At 42.9% G+C, this 18,884-nt stretch overlaps 1 protein-coding gene across 5 annotated transcripts in view; it reads right to left on the bottom strand.

Annotated features, from left to right (window-relative positions):
* The window catches only part of LOC120900073 (potassium voltage-gated channel subfamily KQT member 1-like), a 153,200-nt gene that overhangs the window by 2,684 nt on the left and 131,632 nt on the right, over window positions 1–18,884 (bottom strand). For 4 of the 5 annotated variants that reach the window (XM_040306625.1, XM_040306626.1, XM_040306622.1 and 1 more), the window contains 4 exons: window positions 16,232–16,407; window positions 15,811–16,062; window positions 15,467–15,715; window positions 2,495–2,915 (listed from right to left, as the gene is read on the bottom strand). In XM_040306625.1, the coding sequence (XP_040162559.1) occupies window positions 2,495–2,915; window positions 15,467–15,715; window positions 15,811–16,062; window positions 16,232–16,407 (1,098 nt within the window). The remainder of the gene's footprint in view (window positions 1–2,494; window positions 2,916–15,466; window positions 15,716–15,810; window positions 16,063–16,231; window positions 16,408–18,884) is intronic. The other variant, XM_040306624.1, reaches the window with a different exon arrangement.

Below are 18,884 nucleotides of genomic sequence, written 5' to 3'. Positions count from 1 at the left end.
TGTCGATTTCCACCATCAATAAGACTTACATATGACCGTTGTCAAAGTAAATTGCGTATGCCCTTTTCTTACCCACTGTAAAATATATCAGCGCCATAAAAAAAAATCATAAAAAATGAAACAAATGCCAACCACACCGGAGCACACTGCCACGCAAAAACAAACTAGACCGAACGTCCAGTCGTCCGACAGATAAAAGCATGTTAAAGTAAAGTGGCAAATTTTCCACCGTAATAGTTCTAATCACGCTCACGGTACAACTGACTCGTTGCGTGTTGGCGCTGCTGGTTCATATGCATTCCCATTTTAGAGAAAGTGGACATTATCTGTTGTTAAAAAAAAGGTTGCTTTTTTCGCTTCCTCGTTCGGTTTTATTAATATTCACCGCTTGATTGTGGTTTTTATTTGTGGACAGTTTTGTGGCTTTTTCTTGATGTACGCGGTCGCATGATCGTTCGCACGCAGCACTGTCGCAGGTAAATAGAACACGCATGTGTTTGTTCAAGCGTGCATGCGTGCGTATAAGTAATTAAAGGTAATGGTGTTTTTTTTTCTTTTCTATCCGCTCTGTAACATTTGCTATGAAGAGTATTATAATTTTATACCAGCAGAGCGTTGCTTATGGGTGCGATAGTGTTGGTTGTTTGAATGAACTTGCAGCGTGCTCTAAATTATGCACGGAGCTTTGTTACGTTCGTTAAGTTGCTCTTGTTTTGAAACACACTGTCATGGAGGCGCCCAGTTGCTTGTACGTTTTTATTAAGCTAAAGCTCTAAAAGTAAGCTTGAATAATTAGATTTGCCTTAATAAGTATCAAATGAGCTTCTGCTCATTTCATTTTTCGTATCAAAGGGGTTTAATTTAGAATAAATTCAATAAAATAGCTAAAACTCCACGCCACATCGAACACATCGCAGCAAAGTTGAAAAAGCACAAAAAAGCTTTTTGTATCCCCTCAAACACAAAGACATGATGCTTCGGTATGAAAACATTCCTTCCCGGAAGCGTGATTGTTGGAGGCGAACAAATCGAAATAAAGTCTTCATGACCGCGCCACTACACAAAGGAACACGTAATCAAAAATGGCTTTCCCAGTGTGTGTGTGCTTTTTTCGTTTCTTTTCCTTCCCTCGGAACGAGATGGAAACGAAATTGACCAATTAATTAAGTGCTCCAAATGGAAATGGACATTGAGCATTTGTGTGTGATTGGGTGTGGGGGGGGGTCTGTTCCGTATGCGCACAAACAGTGGTAATAATGCTTGTGCCAGGCATGTGTAGGAACATCATTCATCGTTGGCCGCCTGTTAACACCTTTATTACATGCGCTGGCGGACACGGACATGAGGTGGTGCATGAGGACAAGCTCTAATACTCCTGTTCGGCGTTGATCGAGGAATTTATCGATGATTGCTTCCGACGGGGGCTACAGGACAGGGCAGGGAAGGGCCGATGCGAGTGTAATGGAAGAATGTGCGCGTAGTGGGAAAATATGTGTATGTGTGTTCCGACCTGTTTTCCCGCTACGTCGAAAGCCTGCGAACCCGTTCATATTCGGGTCATATTTTGTGAAGGGTTTGGCAGGGTTGCAGGGTTGCAAAACCCATTTTATCGACACGATCAAACAGACGAAACCGATACGGGGGGATAAGGGAGGAAGATACTGAGGGGGCGGCGTTGCGGTTATTTATAGAAAATTCTTTCATTTTCGTTTTGGTTCTGGCATTGTTGAATGTGTTGACAACCAGGGGACAGGGGATGTTTTTTTATCCCCGCAAAGGAATTTTATTGCAAAATATTTGTAATCAATAGATTTCTAGCCCCGGACATCAATGGGGTCAAAGGCTGAGCCGGTGAAATTGTTACCTCCACAAAAAAAAAAATTCATGTTCAAAGCATTCACGAGCACATGAGCGCAGGTGTTTTATGTTTTATTATGCATTAAATAAAAGCTTTTAAAAGAAATTATTTTATCTTTTATCGGAAAACTGATAGCATAGTTTTTGGCATGTGGATGGTTTTACTAAAAAAAAAAGAAAAATACATATTTTAATTCAAAAGAGACTTTTTATTCATTCATTCGCAATAATTTAAATTGATAGCTACTTTCTCGATTTAAGTACTCGCCATATTGGTACATAGTTTATCCAACAGATGGCGTCATTGTACGATTTTAATATTCATTATGCGACCTTTGTTATAAACATAAAACAGAGGAGTTATAACAGAGAAACTGGTATCATCGATTAAACAGATTTTCATCTTATCTGGGAAGTTGGCACATGTTTTCGATTTTTTATCACGGTTTCTAGAAATGTCATAACGAAATACGAATATTTAGATTCGACATTCAGTGACAAAACTTTAAGAAACTTTGCCAACTCTCGCAGTTAATGTAAAAATTATTGAAAATAGTGAGAGATTTCGTGTTTTCACAAAAAAAAACTTTTCCATATGACGTTTTCTTGAAAATAAATAAAACTGAACGAAATCTACCTGCTGATCGTGGCTCCTCCATGTAGAAGACGACGTCCCCGTCGGACTCACTTTTCGCCAGGTCGGCCGCACCGCCCGGTGTGTTCGGCGTCCCGAGCGGTCCACCATCCATGCTACCGGCGGCCGTTTGAGCGAGTGCCGTCGGTCCTTGGCTCCCGCTGGCACCACCACCACCACCACCGCCTCCTCCTCCACTGCCACCCGGACCACCAGAACCGGCTGCGGAAGCACAACTCACACCGGAAGCATTTGGTCCTCCTGCTGCTGCTGCCGTCTGCGTTGCCGTCGTACCCCCCGCCGACGGGCCACCGCCCGGGCCGGCACTGAGCGGGGGCTTCATCTGGGGCGCCTCCATGCGGTTCCGGGACTTCCGTCGCTTCAGCACCGATGCACCGCGCCGCGCCACCTGCACCATAAGGGTCTGAACCCGAATGTTTCGAATAAAGAACAACGAACAACGAACACATTGATACACACACACATACACATACACATCGACGGAGCGCAACGGCGCAACATTCGGGAGGGTTTGGGCTGGAGGATTAACGTTTTTTTTTTGCCCAACTTGTGAGGGATTTGGAAAGCATAAGCATAGTAGCAGCAAGCATTAATATTAGGGGGAGAGAGCATGTGCAAGGATAGAGAGCGGGTTTAAGGTAGGTTCTACCATTACTGGGAAGGTTTGAGAGGTTGCATCAACAGGGTTTTACTTCTTCCAAAGTCTGTTTAGATGAGTTTTGTGATGCAATTTAAGTCTGCTCTTAGAACACAAGCAAAAGTGAAGGTAATAAATTCAAATTGAGCACGTTCGGTTTCCTCTTTTGCGCAGTAAATCATCGTGCAATCTGTGCTCAATATCTGAATCATTCCAGCAAAGAGCCAACAAGTATCAAAATTACCATACTCCACATGATCTTTACTTGGAACTTTGCGTACAAAACCTGTCGAAGTGAAACGTCGCAAACGTTTGCAAATATATCTAGCTGCTCGGGTACAAAGGTTATCTAATACATGATGCATCACGAGTTGAGAGGAGCAAGAAGAAAAAAAAACCGTTCGAACAAGCAAACCACAAACCGTTTGTCTTCGTTGATGTAAAGATAACATTCAAACAGTCAGTACCGAGAACGCACGGCACACACAACGCCACGGAGAATTAATCTTTAATGGTTCCATTTCCTTTCTCCGTGCGAGCGATGGCTTGCCCCCGGGAGAAGCCCTGGCCGGGGCCATTCATTCGTCTCGCAATTCGTCTTCGATTCTTCTTACATATTGAATTGGATTACAATTGGATTATCTGCCGCAGCGAATCGACAGGGAGACAGCCCTCTCTCTCTTTCTTATTCACTTTTTCCCTCCATTTTGGCCTGCCTCACACATTCTCGACCCAATCATTCCGTTTGATTGTTTGAAGGGTACATGTCTTTTCGGAGCATCGGCGGCGGCACTCCGTCAACGACCGACCGTGTTCGAAACAAATCAATCAATCGGTAACCCGGTATCGATATCAATTGAAATATCATCACATTTCCGATGATAAAGTGCTGTCAGTGTTGGTGCAGCGCTGGTGGTGGGGGGAAACGTTACATGCCACAAAATGTGTGTGTGTGTGTGTATCTCGTTGGTTGGAAAAGTGGATCCGATTCTTGTGAGTGAAGAAAACTTTATCTTTGTCGGTATGTCATTCCATTCGGAGCGCAAGTACACAAGACGCAGGAGTTTGAACAGTGATGGTGCGTTAAGGGTGACGAAAGTATTGATTTTCTACACTTTCGTTTGCGTGCGTGCAATATTTGGCGAAAGGGTAATTTAACTTTTGCGTGATTTTTGGAAAGTATTGTTGATTTTTCATCTCATTGTGATACAAAAGTGCTTTCGTTAGAAGAATCGCTTTCATTAAAAGAAAGCAGAGGCTCTGAAAACCGATATGCTTCATGTTTAACATTTTCTATGTCTGTTGTACTAGGTAGGTAGAAAAGATTTAAAAAATTAACATTATTTCATGTTTTGAAAATGGATCAAAATTACATAGGATTTGACGCTTGGTAAATCAATTGAAAGAACAATATATTTTCCAACAGAGGGCGCTGGCTATTAATTGGCTTGGTACGCTTAACTACGCAAAAGCTCAAGAACGTTCTATAGCACGTACACTTTGTTTACGCTTTACCACGTCAAGAAATTATCGTAGTAAAACATAGTACAGGGTTGCTCACAATTTATTCGTTGGTTCCCAACATAGTTTGTTGGTTGCTTCCCATATATATTTGTTTTATTTGTTCCCACGATTGTTTGGTCGTTTCTTCGAATTTTTTAGTTGAATTGTATTGATATCCTATCGGACGATATCAATAAATTATGGGAACGAACCAAAAATCTATGTGATACGATGAATAAAGCGTGAGACAGCCAAAAAAATATGGGAACCGACCAATACATCGTGGGAAACCCTGCAAGGGCAACTAAGACAAAACTAAGTGTTACCTGTTGGCACGATATTGACCGCATGCGTTCTTTATCGCCGCCGCTTTAAAACGATAATATTTGTAAACATTAAGGCCGCGGTACATTGTCCGTACTCGCTAGTGTAATTTCAATTTTCACTAGCGCATCTGGCGGCGACTGGTGGAAGCTTTTTTTGGCCATTGAGGGAATTTTCGTGCCGGATCTAAAATTCAAGTTGTTTTTTCACCGTTTTTGATGCGAAAATGGCTGAAATACTTTAACAACATATATTCTTCTTCTTCTTCTTCTTCTTCTTCTTCTTCTTCTTCTTCTTCTTCTTCTTTTTTCTTCTTCTTCTTCTTCTTCTTCTTCTTCTTCTTCTTCTTCTTCTTCTTCTATGTGGCATAACGTGCTACGAGGGCATGCCGGCCTATACAGGCTTTAAGGCCGGGGGACACTGTCCGTACTCGCTAGTGTAATTTGGACTAGTGTAGTGTAATTTTCACTAGCGCATCTGGCGGCGGCTAACCGAAGCATTTTGCCAGAAAATTTGGAGCCGCTTCAGAAAATATTTTATTTTTCCTTGTTTTGCACTTAATTTGTACGAGAAAAGTTTTGTAAGAGGTAGATGCACATGTCCTGCACGCATTGGATTCATTTTCGTTACGTTAAACGATGGACAAACTACTTAGTTTTAAGATTCAGTATGACCATTCCTTCGATGATCAAAAAAAAAAAACTTCCACCAGCCGCCGCCAGATGCGCTAGTGAAAATCGAAATTACACTAGCGAGTACGGACAGTGTCCCCCGGCCTTTAGAGACTTAATTCATTACCACGCTGCCGGATAGTCAATCCTTGCTACGGGAGAACTGCCCTTTCTAGGCTTGAATCCATGACGGGCATGTTATTGAGTCGTACGAGTTAACAACTGTACCAAGGGACCCCCTTGGACAACATATATATCTATCAATTCCGTTGTCGGTCTAGGCCTGCCTGTATCACTTATGGGGTTGGCTTTCAAAAACTTTTGGATTACCCCCCCCCCCCTCATAGCAGGATAGTCAGTCCTACGTATGGTGGTTGTAAGGTCGTACGATTTGACGACTGTACCATGAGACCGGTTGTTCAATCCAGTTTAAGTAAAAAAAAAATGTAAAAATAACATATTTTCTGAAGCGGCTCCAAATTGTATGACAAAATGCTTCAGTCAGCCGCCGCCAGATGCGCTAGTGAAAATCGAAATTACACTAGCGAGTATGGACAATGTGGCCTTTAAGCTGTCATGAACAAAAACCTCATATAAACCAGCAGGTGGCGCCACAGGTCAATAGGCAGGAACAAACCGATGAGATTGTGAAACAAATATGCTGCTTAAATTAGAGCCAATTAGGGAACGGTTTATCTACGGCCATTAAAAGGGTCAAATAGGGTCAAATTTGACAGCTGTTCGAGATCAGGGCGCAAACATTGGCAAATATATAATACGGCAAGGCAACAGTTATTTTAAATTGGTCGGCAAAACCATCACCAGTACGACAGTTTATAAAATTGTCTTCACCGTCTCCGACCAAAATCGGAGGTAACATGAAACGAAGCGTACCAAAACATTGCATGCATAATTACCGTCTCTCAACCACAGCGTCGTGTCGTCATCTGCGTAATTACAACTCACAATTATGCTCGCACTATCCACCGCTACCACCCACTACTTGCTGACCCTACACACCCAGAAAAGAAACAGCTTCTCGCCAAAGGTTCATTCCAAAAGAGGTAGTGGAATTTCACAAGAAAAGAAACCTCAGGTTTTTAGTTTGTTTTGTTGTGTTGGGGAGCAAAAGTTTCGCTTCTCGGTTCGTGTCCGCGGTAGAGCATTCCGAGCATCGGAACGCTTTGGTGAAATGGAGCCAAAACTCGAGACTCGAGAAAAAGTTGCCAAACATCATCATCATCATTGTGCTCTCGCATTTCTGGCCGGAGGTGGGTGCAATTCAAAACAGCAACACAAACCTCCACTGTGGCGCAACAAGTTTCCCCCACCCGTCGTGTGGGGAGTCGAGTTGGGAGAAAAACAACAGCAAAAAAAGCGGCATTTGGTTGCAAAGAAGGAACTGGATGATGGAAATAAACACATTCCACATGCCAAATGTACCCGTTCACAACAACCATCCGTGGTGCAGTAGTTCTGTTTCCGCATTACTTAGTGGCAGTGTTACTGGAATGGTCGCCTTTCCTTCGCTCTCCAAAAAAGTGAATCAGAAGCTACTAACAATCCCACTCCAAGCCGAGCTTGTATGTAATGGGAAGAAGAAAAAAAAAACGAACGACAAAAAGACCCACACAATAATGCAGATTGAATAGGGAACTCTATGCATGTACAGTAAAGTGCACACGTTGCACACACTGGAAAATGAACGCACAAAGAAAAGAAAGAAAACCTCTCCTCCTGTTTTTTTTCTTTTTTGTCTCCGTGTCAAGACACCTGTTTTCGTTCTTTTCCCTTTTCCCACACACACACACAAGGAGGAAAGTTGCTGTAATAATTCGTCATTTGGAGTGAGCTAATGTGTCTTGGGAGGGGGTGTTTTGGTAGAAAAAAGGGAAAACTTTTCCCACATTTCCCACGAAAACCTCCCAGCATGCGTCTTTTTTTTCTTGCCCCACCCCCATGTAACGGCGACAACCTGTTCCGTTTTTTCCGTGGTGAGAGGAAAGGAAGGGAAAAGTGAGAGTTTTTCTTTCAATTTTCTCCCACTTTTCGCCCCCATTCCACCGTTCCCCAATTTGTCTGCCGGAGCTGTCGGTCGTTTCTAGCCGCATCGCCGCAGGATTTTCCTGCCGAGGGGAGGGGCAGGCTTTGAGTTGGGAATGGAAAATGTGTTTACATTTTGGGAAGGGGAGGGGAAGCGAGAGCCCAAACAACCTTCACACAGTGAATCCTTCTCAATATCACACGCCGGAAGTTTTTCATCATCATCACCAACCAAAGCAAAGCAAAGCAGCCGCAGCCGAGCCAGTCAGCCATTTGCCGTGATGGTGGCCACCATCTTCAGCTTTTACTGCTGCTGGTTGCCACAAGAAAGGGGAGGGGAAAGCAGCAAAAGAACAACATCATAAGCCATTTTCTATGCAATGCGGGCTCGCTTTGTGTTGTGTGTGTTTGGGGTGTGCTTTGGTTTTTTGGTTCCCTCCTTTACCTGCCTTTTGAGTTTGTTGCGTGGAAAAGGAAGGGGAACAGGTGTACTTGAACATAAAGTCAAAATTTTATTTTCAACTCAGGTGGCGCCCGCCGAGGCGTTGCAGAGCGCCAATAGAGAGCACCACAATCAACATAAAGCAATTTCTAGAAAGGAACTGCATTGAAGGAAAATGGGAATAAAGCAAACCACTCACAGCACGCTTCACCATCGATCCAACCGTTAGGGTAGTGTGTGTGGTAAGGGAAATTTAAAGCGCTTTTCCAAATGTGATGAAAGCTAGAAAACACACATTCACACTCGCCGCTGCTACTGCTGTGCTTCCCTTTTTCATTTCCGGCACGGCTGTGACGCTCAATGCCAATTCCGACAGAAAAGACCTCATTTATCGTAAAGGTGGGAGGCTCTTTATCTCTCTCGCTCCATTCGATCACGTGCCATTTTGTGCTTTATTCAGTGAAATCGTTTTCCGTGTACATACAAACGATGGAATGGAAAGGGAGGCAAATCGTGTATGATGATTTGAAACCACGATTATCATTCGATCGAACCATTCACACTGGGGAACAGTGGGGACAACCCTGGGAGGGGAAAACATGAAGCGAGTGGGTTTACTTTTCTATAATAATAAACGGTTTTTTTAAGGGTCTCTTTCTTCTGCTGCACGCTGATGTTCTTTTAAAAGGGAATAAACACACACAGAGAGGGAGCAGAAAAGTAGCTTGTTATGTACGACGAATCCAATTTACAGAAGAAAGACGGCTCAAGCTGGCAGGGAAGTGCTTAAGGGCGCTCAGACGGATCATCAGACCAAGGAGTGGGTCGGCGAGAGATTTAAGGGCTGCTGCTTTCCTAGTTCTTTATCCAACACAGTAACATTGTCCCCGAGCGTGAAGGACTTTTGCATAGAATGCTAAAGCGGTAAGCAGGATGGGGGAAAATTCTAACAGAAAAACAACCTACAAATCGCCCGGATGATGATTTGATCCACAAGCTTTGTGTCGGTGTGTGTGTGTTTGTGAGTATGTATACACTGGATTTACTACCAGACTGAGAGGGAGAAAGAGTAACATTAATATCCTCTTTTTTTGTCGCAAAAAAACCTTCATCTCTGCTGATAAATGAAACCGAACCTGAGTGTTGGCATTATCGGTGTGTTGATGTTGCTTTTCGGTTCCCTTTTTGGTTCGTGCAGCTCTATCTCTATGAGGCGAACGACCGACCGAAGGGAGGGGAAACTATGAGCTTACAACTATTTTAAGCCCGAGTTTGTGTAGTCTAATTTTCAAAAAAACAATTTTGTTTGTTTTTTTCTAACGATTTTGCTACTCCAACGTGAGTGGAATGTTAGGCACGCTCGCTGCACTATTCCGGAGCGTGTTCTCACCCCATTCCCGGCAGATGGAGCTAGGCGGAGTTTACGGACAGTTGCGCACATAGTTTCTGCGCCCGACCGAAGAAATGCCCGAAATGGGGAAATGAATTCGACCGACTGTGGGGTTGAATAAATCATCCGATTTAAATGCAGTTCCGAGGCAGCCTGGTGAATGCGTGGCAACATACCAACTGCAGAGCGGGATGCTGCGGGCCTTGCAGTGTTGGCGAGTTGGAAGCGAGTGGTATGTTTTAGTATTCCAGTAGGAAAGCTTGGTAGAAAACTAACAGTTGCTAGCTTGTGCTCGGATGGGGAGCGTGTTTTTTTTTTTCTCTGAAGCTTGTTTAGGTTACGAAGGAATTATTGTTGGGAAATCGTTTTCCAAAACGAGCTCAATATTGAAAAGCTTTGTTTGTTGCCCCATAAATCGAAGTGTCTGTTTTCTGTCGAAGTCTCTGTTCGTAAGCTTCTAATTGCTGTAGTTTTGCCGATGGTTTTGTGAAATTGATACGCAAACCGATGCATTTATTGCTCTAGGGCAGTGGTTGGTAACGTATGATTGGCGTGTTGAATACAGCTCTTCTTACAACACGTTGTTGCTGTGTTTATCAATTGCGCCCTTTGCGGCAGGTTTTTTGAAGTTTAGAATTTTTGAATTCAAATATAATGTTTCATTAAGTTACATTAAGTTTGCTAAGCACTGTAATTACATTAGCGAGAAAATTGAAGCTCCAGAGCATTCTGAGGTTCCTCAGAAGTTGAAGTCACCATAGTTGTTGCGAAAGCCACTTAAGAAAAGGAGAAGATGTGGATATTTCTGCTGGGGAACAATCACAAAACTAGTTTTATTCCTTCCCTTTGACTTGATGTGGTTGTAAGAGAGGCCGAAGGCGCATCCTTCGGCTCTATTTATACCGTCTCTCCCCACCACCATCGTTAACTCCGGTTACAAATGCAGGGCAACTTAGCCCATATGTCCTTTCCTGGTAAGCCATCAGGAAAACCCTACAACAGTCACGAGCGTAGAATATTTTGTCAGGCTTTCTATGTCTAAACAAACGCTGTTCACAACAATAGTGCACTCTCGCAAGGGCTTGCCTCGAAACAAAGAGTATTGTAAGAGAACTTATAGTAATTACTGTTAAGAGTATGCATTCCTTAGTATTTATCAGGGCCAGATAAGGATTATCTTAAGCTAAGAGTACAGCTTACAGGGTTTTTTGAGTTAATTTCCCATGTCAACAACATTGTTCATTGGCTGCGAAATGTTTTTCTACAACTGTCAAATGTTGCATTGCCAACACAATTATTCTTCAGTTCTTCCACATGATTTTCAACCCATCTCAAGCGGAATTGGGTTTGACAGTTCTTTTGTTACGTGTTGAAAATCGTGTGAAAGAACCGAAATTTTACAGGGTTTTCCAAGTCAGTTTCGAATGTAAACATTGTTATTCACCGCATGCAAAATGTTGTTCCACATCAATCTGACATTTCATTTCCATCATAATAATTTTTAAAATCTACAGCATAATTTTCAACACGTCTCCAGCTGGATTGAGTTTGAGAGCTCTTTGTTATGTTTTGAAAATCATGTGTTGAAACTGAAATTTCATTTTGAAACCAATAAACCATTGGACAGCTGTTGAAAACCATTTTGAATGCGGTGAATAACAATGTTTACATTCATAACTGGCTTGGGAAACGCTGTATTATGATGCAAATACACCATTTGAAACTGCTGAAAATCATGCTGTAGGCGGTAAGTTATGATGTACACATTCGAAAGTGACGTACATTTCCACTTTACAAAAAAACCTGCAAGTCGTTATAGGATAAAAGACAAAAATGTTCAACACTTCAACTCAAATAACAATATTTGAAAACCTAACCTAAGCTACTCTGTCCAATTTAATAACACAATTTTCGTCTTCGATTGCACAACGGCAAGATCCTAGACGGTTTGTTTTGTTAAGCAAAGATTTGCAAAAAACAAAACGATTTCAAACATGTTACTTTTATTCAAGCAAGATGCAGTATAAACCATACATTCCAGTAAATCATAGCATAAATTTTGTTAATACTGCAACAACCACACAAAGCCGTACACGAGTTGGTAAACCCTGTAGCTAACCAGCTCACTAAACATTCGCCTCGTTATCTTTCAACCGATGACAGACGAAAAGCTTTTCTGTTGAATTATTCCGCTAAAAACAAATCCATTATTTTCCATTCCAACACCCGAGGCAAAGCAAGGGTGTGTGGGCCATACTGAAATAAACAAAAAGCCCTCTCGCTTCGATCCTCGCAATTGAAATGCATCCACTCCAATCAAATTAGATTAGCGCCGTCACCAGCGAAAAAAAAAACAGCAATCCCGCATCCCGCGCTCGAAATCGCGTGCCTCAGTTACCGAGTTGAAACGCATCAAATATGTGCCCAATGTACTCTTTCCTGAATGTGTGTGTGTAAGAGAGAGAATATTTGGATACAAAAAGCCCCGCCAGGTATCGGCATGACTGCAAAATGGCTTCATCTAATCATGTTTGCTGATCAAAGCACTTTCCCGCAATAAAATCAATCCAAAAGCGAGCGATGATATCGAATGTTAAGAAAACACAAAAATCAATCCCTTTTTCCCCCCGTTCTCAACTCACCCACCATTACAGTCCCACTCAAGGAAAGGCCGAAGGAAGCTTTTCCGCTAACGGGATATAAGATTGTTCCCCATGTTGTTGTTTTCCGTATTTTTGTTTTTTTGTTTTGCTTCTCTTTCCTGCTTCTTTTTCCGTCCCCATTTTTCACAAACAATGAAACAACCATTATTCTAATTCAATCACCCCGCGGGCTGGGCCAAAGCCGTGGACGAGGAGACAGCAAAAGCAAAAAAAAGAAAATAAAAAATAACAGTCTTGAGAGCCTTTGGCTTATGGGTTTGAAATGTGAGGCAAATGGGGGGAAAACGAATGAACGGGAATGCATCTGGGGTTGTATGGGTGTAAAACCGGATCCAGCGAGCCAATTTATGTGTCTTGCTTGCCTGCTTTTGCCCGCGGTTTCTTGCCTTCTTGCATGGATCGCGCTATCCTCTCGCTAATGGTATTGCGCCAATGCGCTGCGCGCACACAGCAAAAACCGTTTGCGTTGTTTATATCGAATATTGTGATTTGAATAATTCATCACTACACGCTGCAAGTGGCATGCGGGCGCACTGGGAAACAAAAACCTGAAACTCTCTCCACAAAAAAACCATCGCTTTCCCCCTGCACTGCGTAGCCTTTCTGTCGTTGACATCCGCTCCGCGCCTGTGGTGATGGAAGGGCTGAAGCGCAAGCCGAGAAGTGGTAATAAAAACAACGAAACCACTTCTCGCACCAACAAAGAAGGAGAGGGAGCGGAGAAAAAAAACGGCTGTCAAAATTTAAATTTGATCACAAACTTTTTCCTTTTTTTTTGCCCCATTCCGGTCGAATTTTGCCTTTTCTTCTGCAAACACCAACAGTGTTACTAACCGGTGAAGTTCGATGGTGTATGGCCATTTGCCATTTGATTGAGAGTTTGTGTGGTTTTGATTGATTGATTGGTTTGGTGCTCGGGTATCCCGTGAGGTAGTTGGCGAACACGGGAAGGGAGAGGGGCAAGCACAGTAAACTGGACGAGCGTATTTGTATAACAACCCGCGCCTTGCCAGTGCGTCACTTTACGCCGACAAAACGGGAACGCTTGCGCACTCATTTGCTCATAGCAATGGATCTTAAGATTCGCGACTCCGTTCGAGCCAGAGTCAGAGTAATCAGATACGACAGTGAAGGCGCCGGTAATTTGTCTGTCCGGCGTTGGTAGACAAAAACGCACACACACACACACACCCTGTGGAAATAGATTGATTGGCGCGAGCGTGGGAAAATGGTACGGTGCAGTAAAGTTTTCCGCACTGCAACAGTACGGAGAAGAGACCGTGCTGCACGACGGTATCGTATCGTTAGCCATGGCATAAAGGCACACAAAACGGAAAATAATTGGATTGCGTTACGCGAATCCGGTTGCGTTGTATGGGGGTTTACGCAGCAATAGAGAGGACAAAGAGAGGCAACAAGACGTTGTACGTTGTGGCATCTTTAATTGATTTCAACAGCAAACTTCATAAGCAATTAGCGTCGACGCTTTCGGTCAGCTTTAAAATGCTTTAAATTTTAGTGCTTTAATCAAGGAGCTTTTAGAGGGGTTTTTTTTTAGTTAATTTTTTAGTTCACTTTTTACACTATTTCAATGGATTCAACATTACAACATTACAGAGGGAGACTCGGAGCATCGGCAAACAACGTAGCAAAAAAGCACGTCAAAGCAGACAACCGTTCTCTAAACAAACAAACAACAAACCCAACTACATCATCCACAACTAATCAAAATCACAATCAACCAACAGCAAACGTCAACGCATACGCACACTCTAACACACACACGCAAACAACATTCAAACGAAACAACAACTCAAGCGAGCGGTGTACATGTCCGTCTACTAAGCACACATCTACGTGGCCTTTCCTTATCTATACAGCGATGGGAAGGGGGGAGGGGTCGTTGCAGTGCTTTACAGTAGGACCGGTACGTGTACCAGTAAAGGGTTAAGAGGCTGGTACGCTGGTTGGGGTTCTATTGAGGAAATTTAAGGATTCTAGTACCATTGTTATACGGATGTAATTTAAAATAATTAATGGAAAAAATCATCTTTTTATGAGAAATGACTTTAATGCTCCCAAACAGCTCATTTGTACCATTATAAAATATAAAACATGAATTGAAAACTAAATAAAGTAGTATATTTTCCCCTACTAAATTATAAAAGTAATCAAAACTTATTGTTATAACATATTGAAACAAATTCAACATAAAAAGAAACTGGTTAGCAAATTAAAAAACATGTAACATAAGGAATAAAGTAAAGAAGAAAAAAATGCAATAATACAATTGGAAAGCAAAGTTATATTAAAAAAATAAACTAATCAGCAATTCATCTTTTGAATTCATGTTTTTAAGCAAAAAAGGACTTTTAACCTCTCAAAAAGCTCATTTTTTCATGACAATATATAAAACGTGAATAAAAAAAACTAAACAACGTGGTACACTATTCTCTACTTAATTTTAAAACTAATCAAAAATGATTGTTATAAAATATTGTCATAAAACAAACTCAACATAAAAAGAAACTGAAAATAAAATTACAAAACATGTAAAATAAGGCAGAAAGTGAAGAAGACAAAATATGATAAGACGAAACTAAAGCAAAGTTATATTAAAAAATAAACTAATGAGCAATTCATCTTTTAGATTCATGTTTTTAAGCAAAACGAACTTTTAAGGTCTCTAAAAGCTCATTATTTCTATATACAAAATATAAAACATCAACAAAAAACTAAACGATGTTGTATATTATTCCGTACTAATACATAAAAGTATTAAAACTTCTGGTTATAAAATAGTAAAACAAAATCGAAATAAAAAGAAACTGATCAGTAAATAACAAAACATGAAAAGTAAAGAAGAAAATGCAAAAACAATAATAAGACAAAATAAGAGCAAAATGCAATGAAAAATAAGCTAATGAGCAATTAGCAAAACAAGAAAATCAAAGTAGAAAATGAACTGAGGAAAACCCAGATCGAAAATCCTTCTGATCTCACACATCATCAAGAAAGATCAAAGGGAATTTGCTATTACGATACGTTGGAGGAGATGTAGGAAATACATACACAGACAGAACCATCTCGCTCACACGGAACCACCCCTAAAGGTATTTTCGATGCGATGTCACGTCACTCGAGAAGGAGACAGGAGGGCAGGGGGGTGGGGGGCGGAGGAAAGGAGAAGGGCAAATGCAAAAAGCGTTATGCGCACCGTGCAACACGGGCGGGGCGGGGCGAGCAAAAGGAAAGTAACCACCAAAAACATACAAACGTACACCGCTAAACATCGCACTCACTTTGCCCAACTGCGAGGGAAGGGCGGTGCTGCTGTTGCCGTTGTTGTTGCCGTTGTCGGCCGACTTGACGTAGATCTGCCAGGTGGCGTCACTGTGGAAGCTCTTGTCGGCGGCGTAGCAGCGCCACAGGCACTGGATCAGCATGGCGGCGGCCGGTATCTGCCGGTTGAAGTGCTTCTGGCGCTGCTTCTGTTGTACTTTTAAGGCGAATCCGGATCCCAGGATACCCTGCGCAGTGGATGGGAAGCAAGACGGATGCGATGGTGTGAGATAATTGAAAAGAAAAAAAGGGGTAGAGGTAGAGGATTATAATTGAAACTTACGGCCGGCAGTGCGAAGAACGAGATTGCGAACACACTAAAGCAGGAGGCAACGATCTTGCCCATCCAGGTTTGCGGCACCGTGTCGCCGTACCCGATCGTGGTGACGGTAATGACGCCCCACCAGAGCGCATCGGCGTAGCTGGCAAAGTCGGCCTTCCCGTCCGGCCCGAGCACGTCCTTCTCGGCAAGATACACGAAGTACGAGCTGAAGATGAGCCCCAGGAACCCGATGTACAGCGTGGTAATCAGCTCCTGTGGGTGTGTGCGTGTGTGACGGGAGAATAGGGTGGATCGATCAGTTTGGGCTAAGAAGGTTCATGCGATATTCATAACCTAATCTATTCCAATACATCACAGATGCTTGCTGTGGGATAGGGAAGAGATTTATCGGTAAAGTCGGTGTTGCCCGGTTGCCTCTTACCTGCCGGTGGATAAACACGACCGAGCCGAGCAGCCGCCAGGTACCGCCCTGCCGGTCCACGTGCAGCATGCGCAGGATCTGCAGGAAACGAATGCCTCGGATGGCACTCGTGGCAAACACCTGACCATTTGAGCCGACGGACAGCACAACCATAGACGCTACGACTACAATAAGATCTGAAAGAAAAGAGAGTATTTTTGAATGTCCTGTTATTGTTTCACATGTAATGGAAATTCTGGAGAGAGAGAGTGGTAAAAACATGCAAATAATGTTGAGCAAAAGTTTCCCCAAAAAACACAACTTTCTGATGTTACGCAAATCCTCTTGAGATATTCCAAACAGACGACAACACTATCGATGAGAGTATGTTGGGTTGGAATGAACGCTTGTGATGGATAAAGTTTTGATGAGATAAAGCGAATGGGGAAACATTTGTACCACAAAAAACTAGCAACATTAGTGTAACTTTTCATACTGGAGCTGTGTGCTGGCAAAACGAGAGACACAAACGAACAACACACACTGATGACTTGGAGTTGAATTTTCACCATTCGATGAAGCTTTTCGCCGTACGCATTTACATAAAGCTTGGCAAACTTTCACCTCTGTCTCTTCCTTTCTCTCTTTCTCTATCTCTCACACACACACCTCGTGCCACCCGTTGCCAAGAGCGACACAGATGCGACGACAGAAGCGACTCACAGCGCACCATCATCTTCGGAAAGACACTGACAAATGGATGCTTTCAATTTTGCTAGCCCACGGACAGACAGCCACAACCTTGCCCGCATCGTGGTCCGTGCTGGTGCCGGTCCTAGTGCTTCCCAACTTCAACGAACAATGGACTCCACCGTACGCGCATGGAGCCCGGGATGACAAATGAAGTTGTACGGTGGAGCGTACGTTATTGGGGGCGAAAAATGGTAACGCTTATGGCAACGCTCTATGGTAGCGGGAATAGATTTGTTTGCTTAAATTTGTGCTGACACACACATACACGCGCACATTCACACACTGTGTTGCATTTGTAAAATTTGTATTAAGAAAGATCTGCATCCATCATCTGACGATGATGACGCACCAACTGACGCGCGGCTGACTTGTTGCTGCAAAAATGGGGCTACTTTGATGGAACATTTGGAAAAGGTTCGTTCGACAAATCGGCAAAACTGGCTATTAATATGAGCACCTTTTTCTGAACAATAATGTGTCCCATTTGTGCTAAAAATTATTGCATAAACCAAAAAACACGATGCGTCATCAAAAAAGGCATCATCAGCAAAGATGATTTCCAATTCCCCACGGGCACACGGGTTTGCAGTGCAGTAAAAACACCGATTCGCATCGCCAAATTGTCCTTCCCACATAACAGCTTGTCGTCCGGGTGCCGATTGAATGGGTTTTAAGTTCAGCAGCGGAACCCGTTCTTTCCCGCGCAAACCTTCCCTTGCTGGTGTAATCATCATAAAATTGGTTCCTCTTTTTATTAAACCCGCTCTTTTTTTCTGTCCCACATTAGCCACAGAACCAGCTTGGCAAGCGATTTCAATTATTCCCCCCTTTTTTCATACCTTTCCGTGTTCATTTCGCCCCCCGAAAGAGAAGTTCGAAAATTGTTTAAAATTAATCTGCGCCACCGGTGTGGACCAAACGGTGTGGCACGTGGCTTCAAGTTTGGAGACCGAATTTCTCCAACTCCCGGGAACATTTGCGAGAGAAGTGCGACGAGAGGTTGCCAAACCAACCGGACCAAACTAATCGGTGGCTATTCTTGGGTAAAGATTGTTCGGTGTCCGCACTTGCTCCCTAATCACCCTCACCCCCTTGAGCAAACAATGAAAAGTCGGTTTCATAGTCGGTCATCATCGTTGGGGAAATCATTGTCGCTAGCAGCAGTGAATGGCGCACGAGAACATGGCGCTTGATTGGACCGGCCCGATAATGTTCGGACTGTCACTTAAATTAGAGTCACGCAAATTCCCATCCCGAAGCTTCGTCGAGCTTAGGGAGAGCAAGGGAAAAACGATTTTGCCTTTAATTTGAAATGAAGAAGGGGGAGAAAAAGAAGAAAAAACACACACACACGCACGACAGCGACATAAAATGTGGTCGTAGTTGTCGTATTGTGTGGTGCTGCTGCCACATTTTAATGTTTTTTTCATGTTCATCACTATTTGACGAGTCATATTTTGTGCCCTTCCCACCAAGGAGTGAATAGTCAGCGTAGTTTCAGTGCCACCGTTTCGCATTTTTCTGCTGCTGCTACTGATTCGCGGCCATAAATTAACTTCCGGCAGGTGAAAAGCATGAATTCCATAATGAATTTAATAATAAAAAAAATACAACCCTGCGCGGTAAAATGTGACAATTTTACGCACGCCACACCTTGCAAATATGTCAAGCTTTAGTAACAACAGCAAAAAAACTCCCCACTCAGAATAAAATCACAAACAATAGCACAACGAGAGAAGGAGAGGGAAGGAGAAAAAAGGTCGATGGAGACGCCTGGTCGCTCTTAGCAAAAGGCCAGTCAATTGATCAAACCACGAATTGACCTAATTTCGGTTCCTTGCTTACAATACACACCTGCGGCCGCATATTCTTAAGCGCAGGCACAAAAGAAGCTTCTAGCTAACTTCTTTCTTACACAGTA

The sequence above is a fragment of the Anopheles arabiensis genome, chromosome 3 (genome assembly GCF_016920715.1).
Source record: "Anopheles arabiensis isolate DONGOLA chromosome 3, AaraD3, whole genome shotgun sequence".
Classification (NCBI taxonomy): Eukaryota; Metazoa; Arthropoda; class Insecta; order Diptera; family Culicidae; genus Anopheles; species Anopheles arabiensis.
This window is presented reverse-complemented; position numbering and strand designations above follow the sequence as displayed.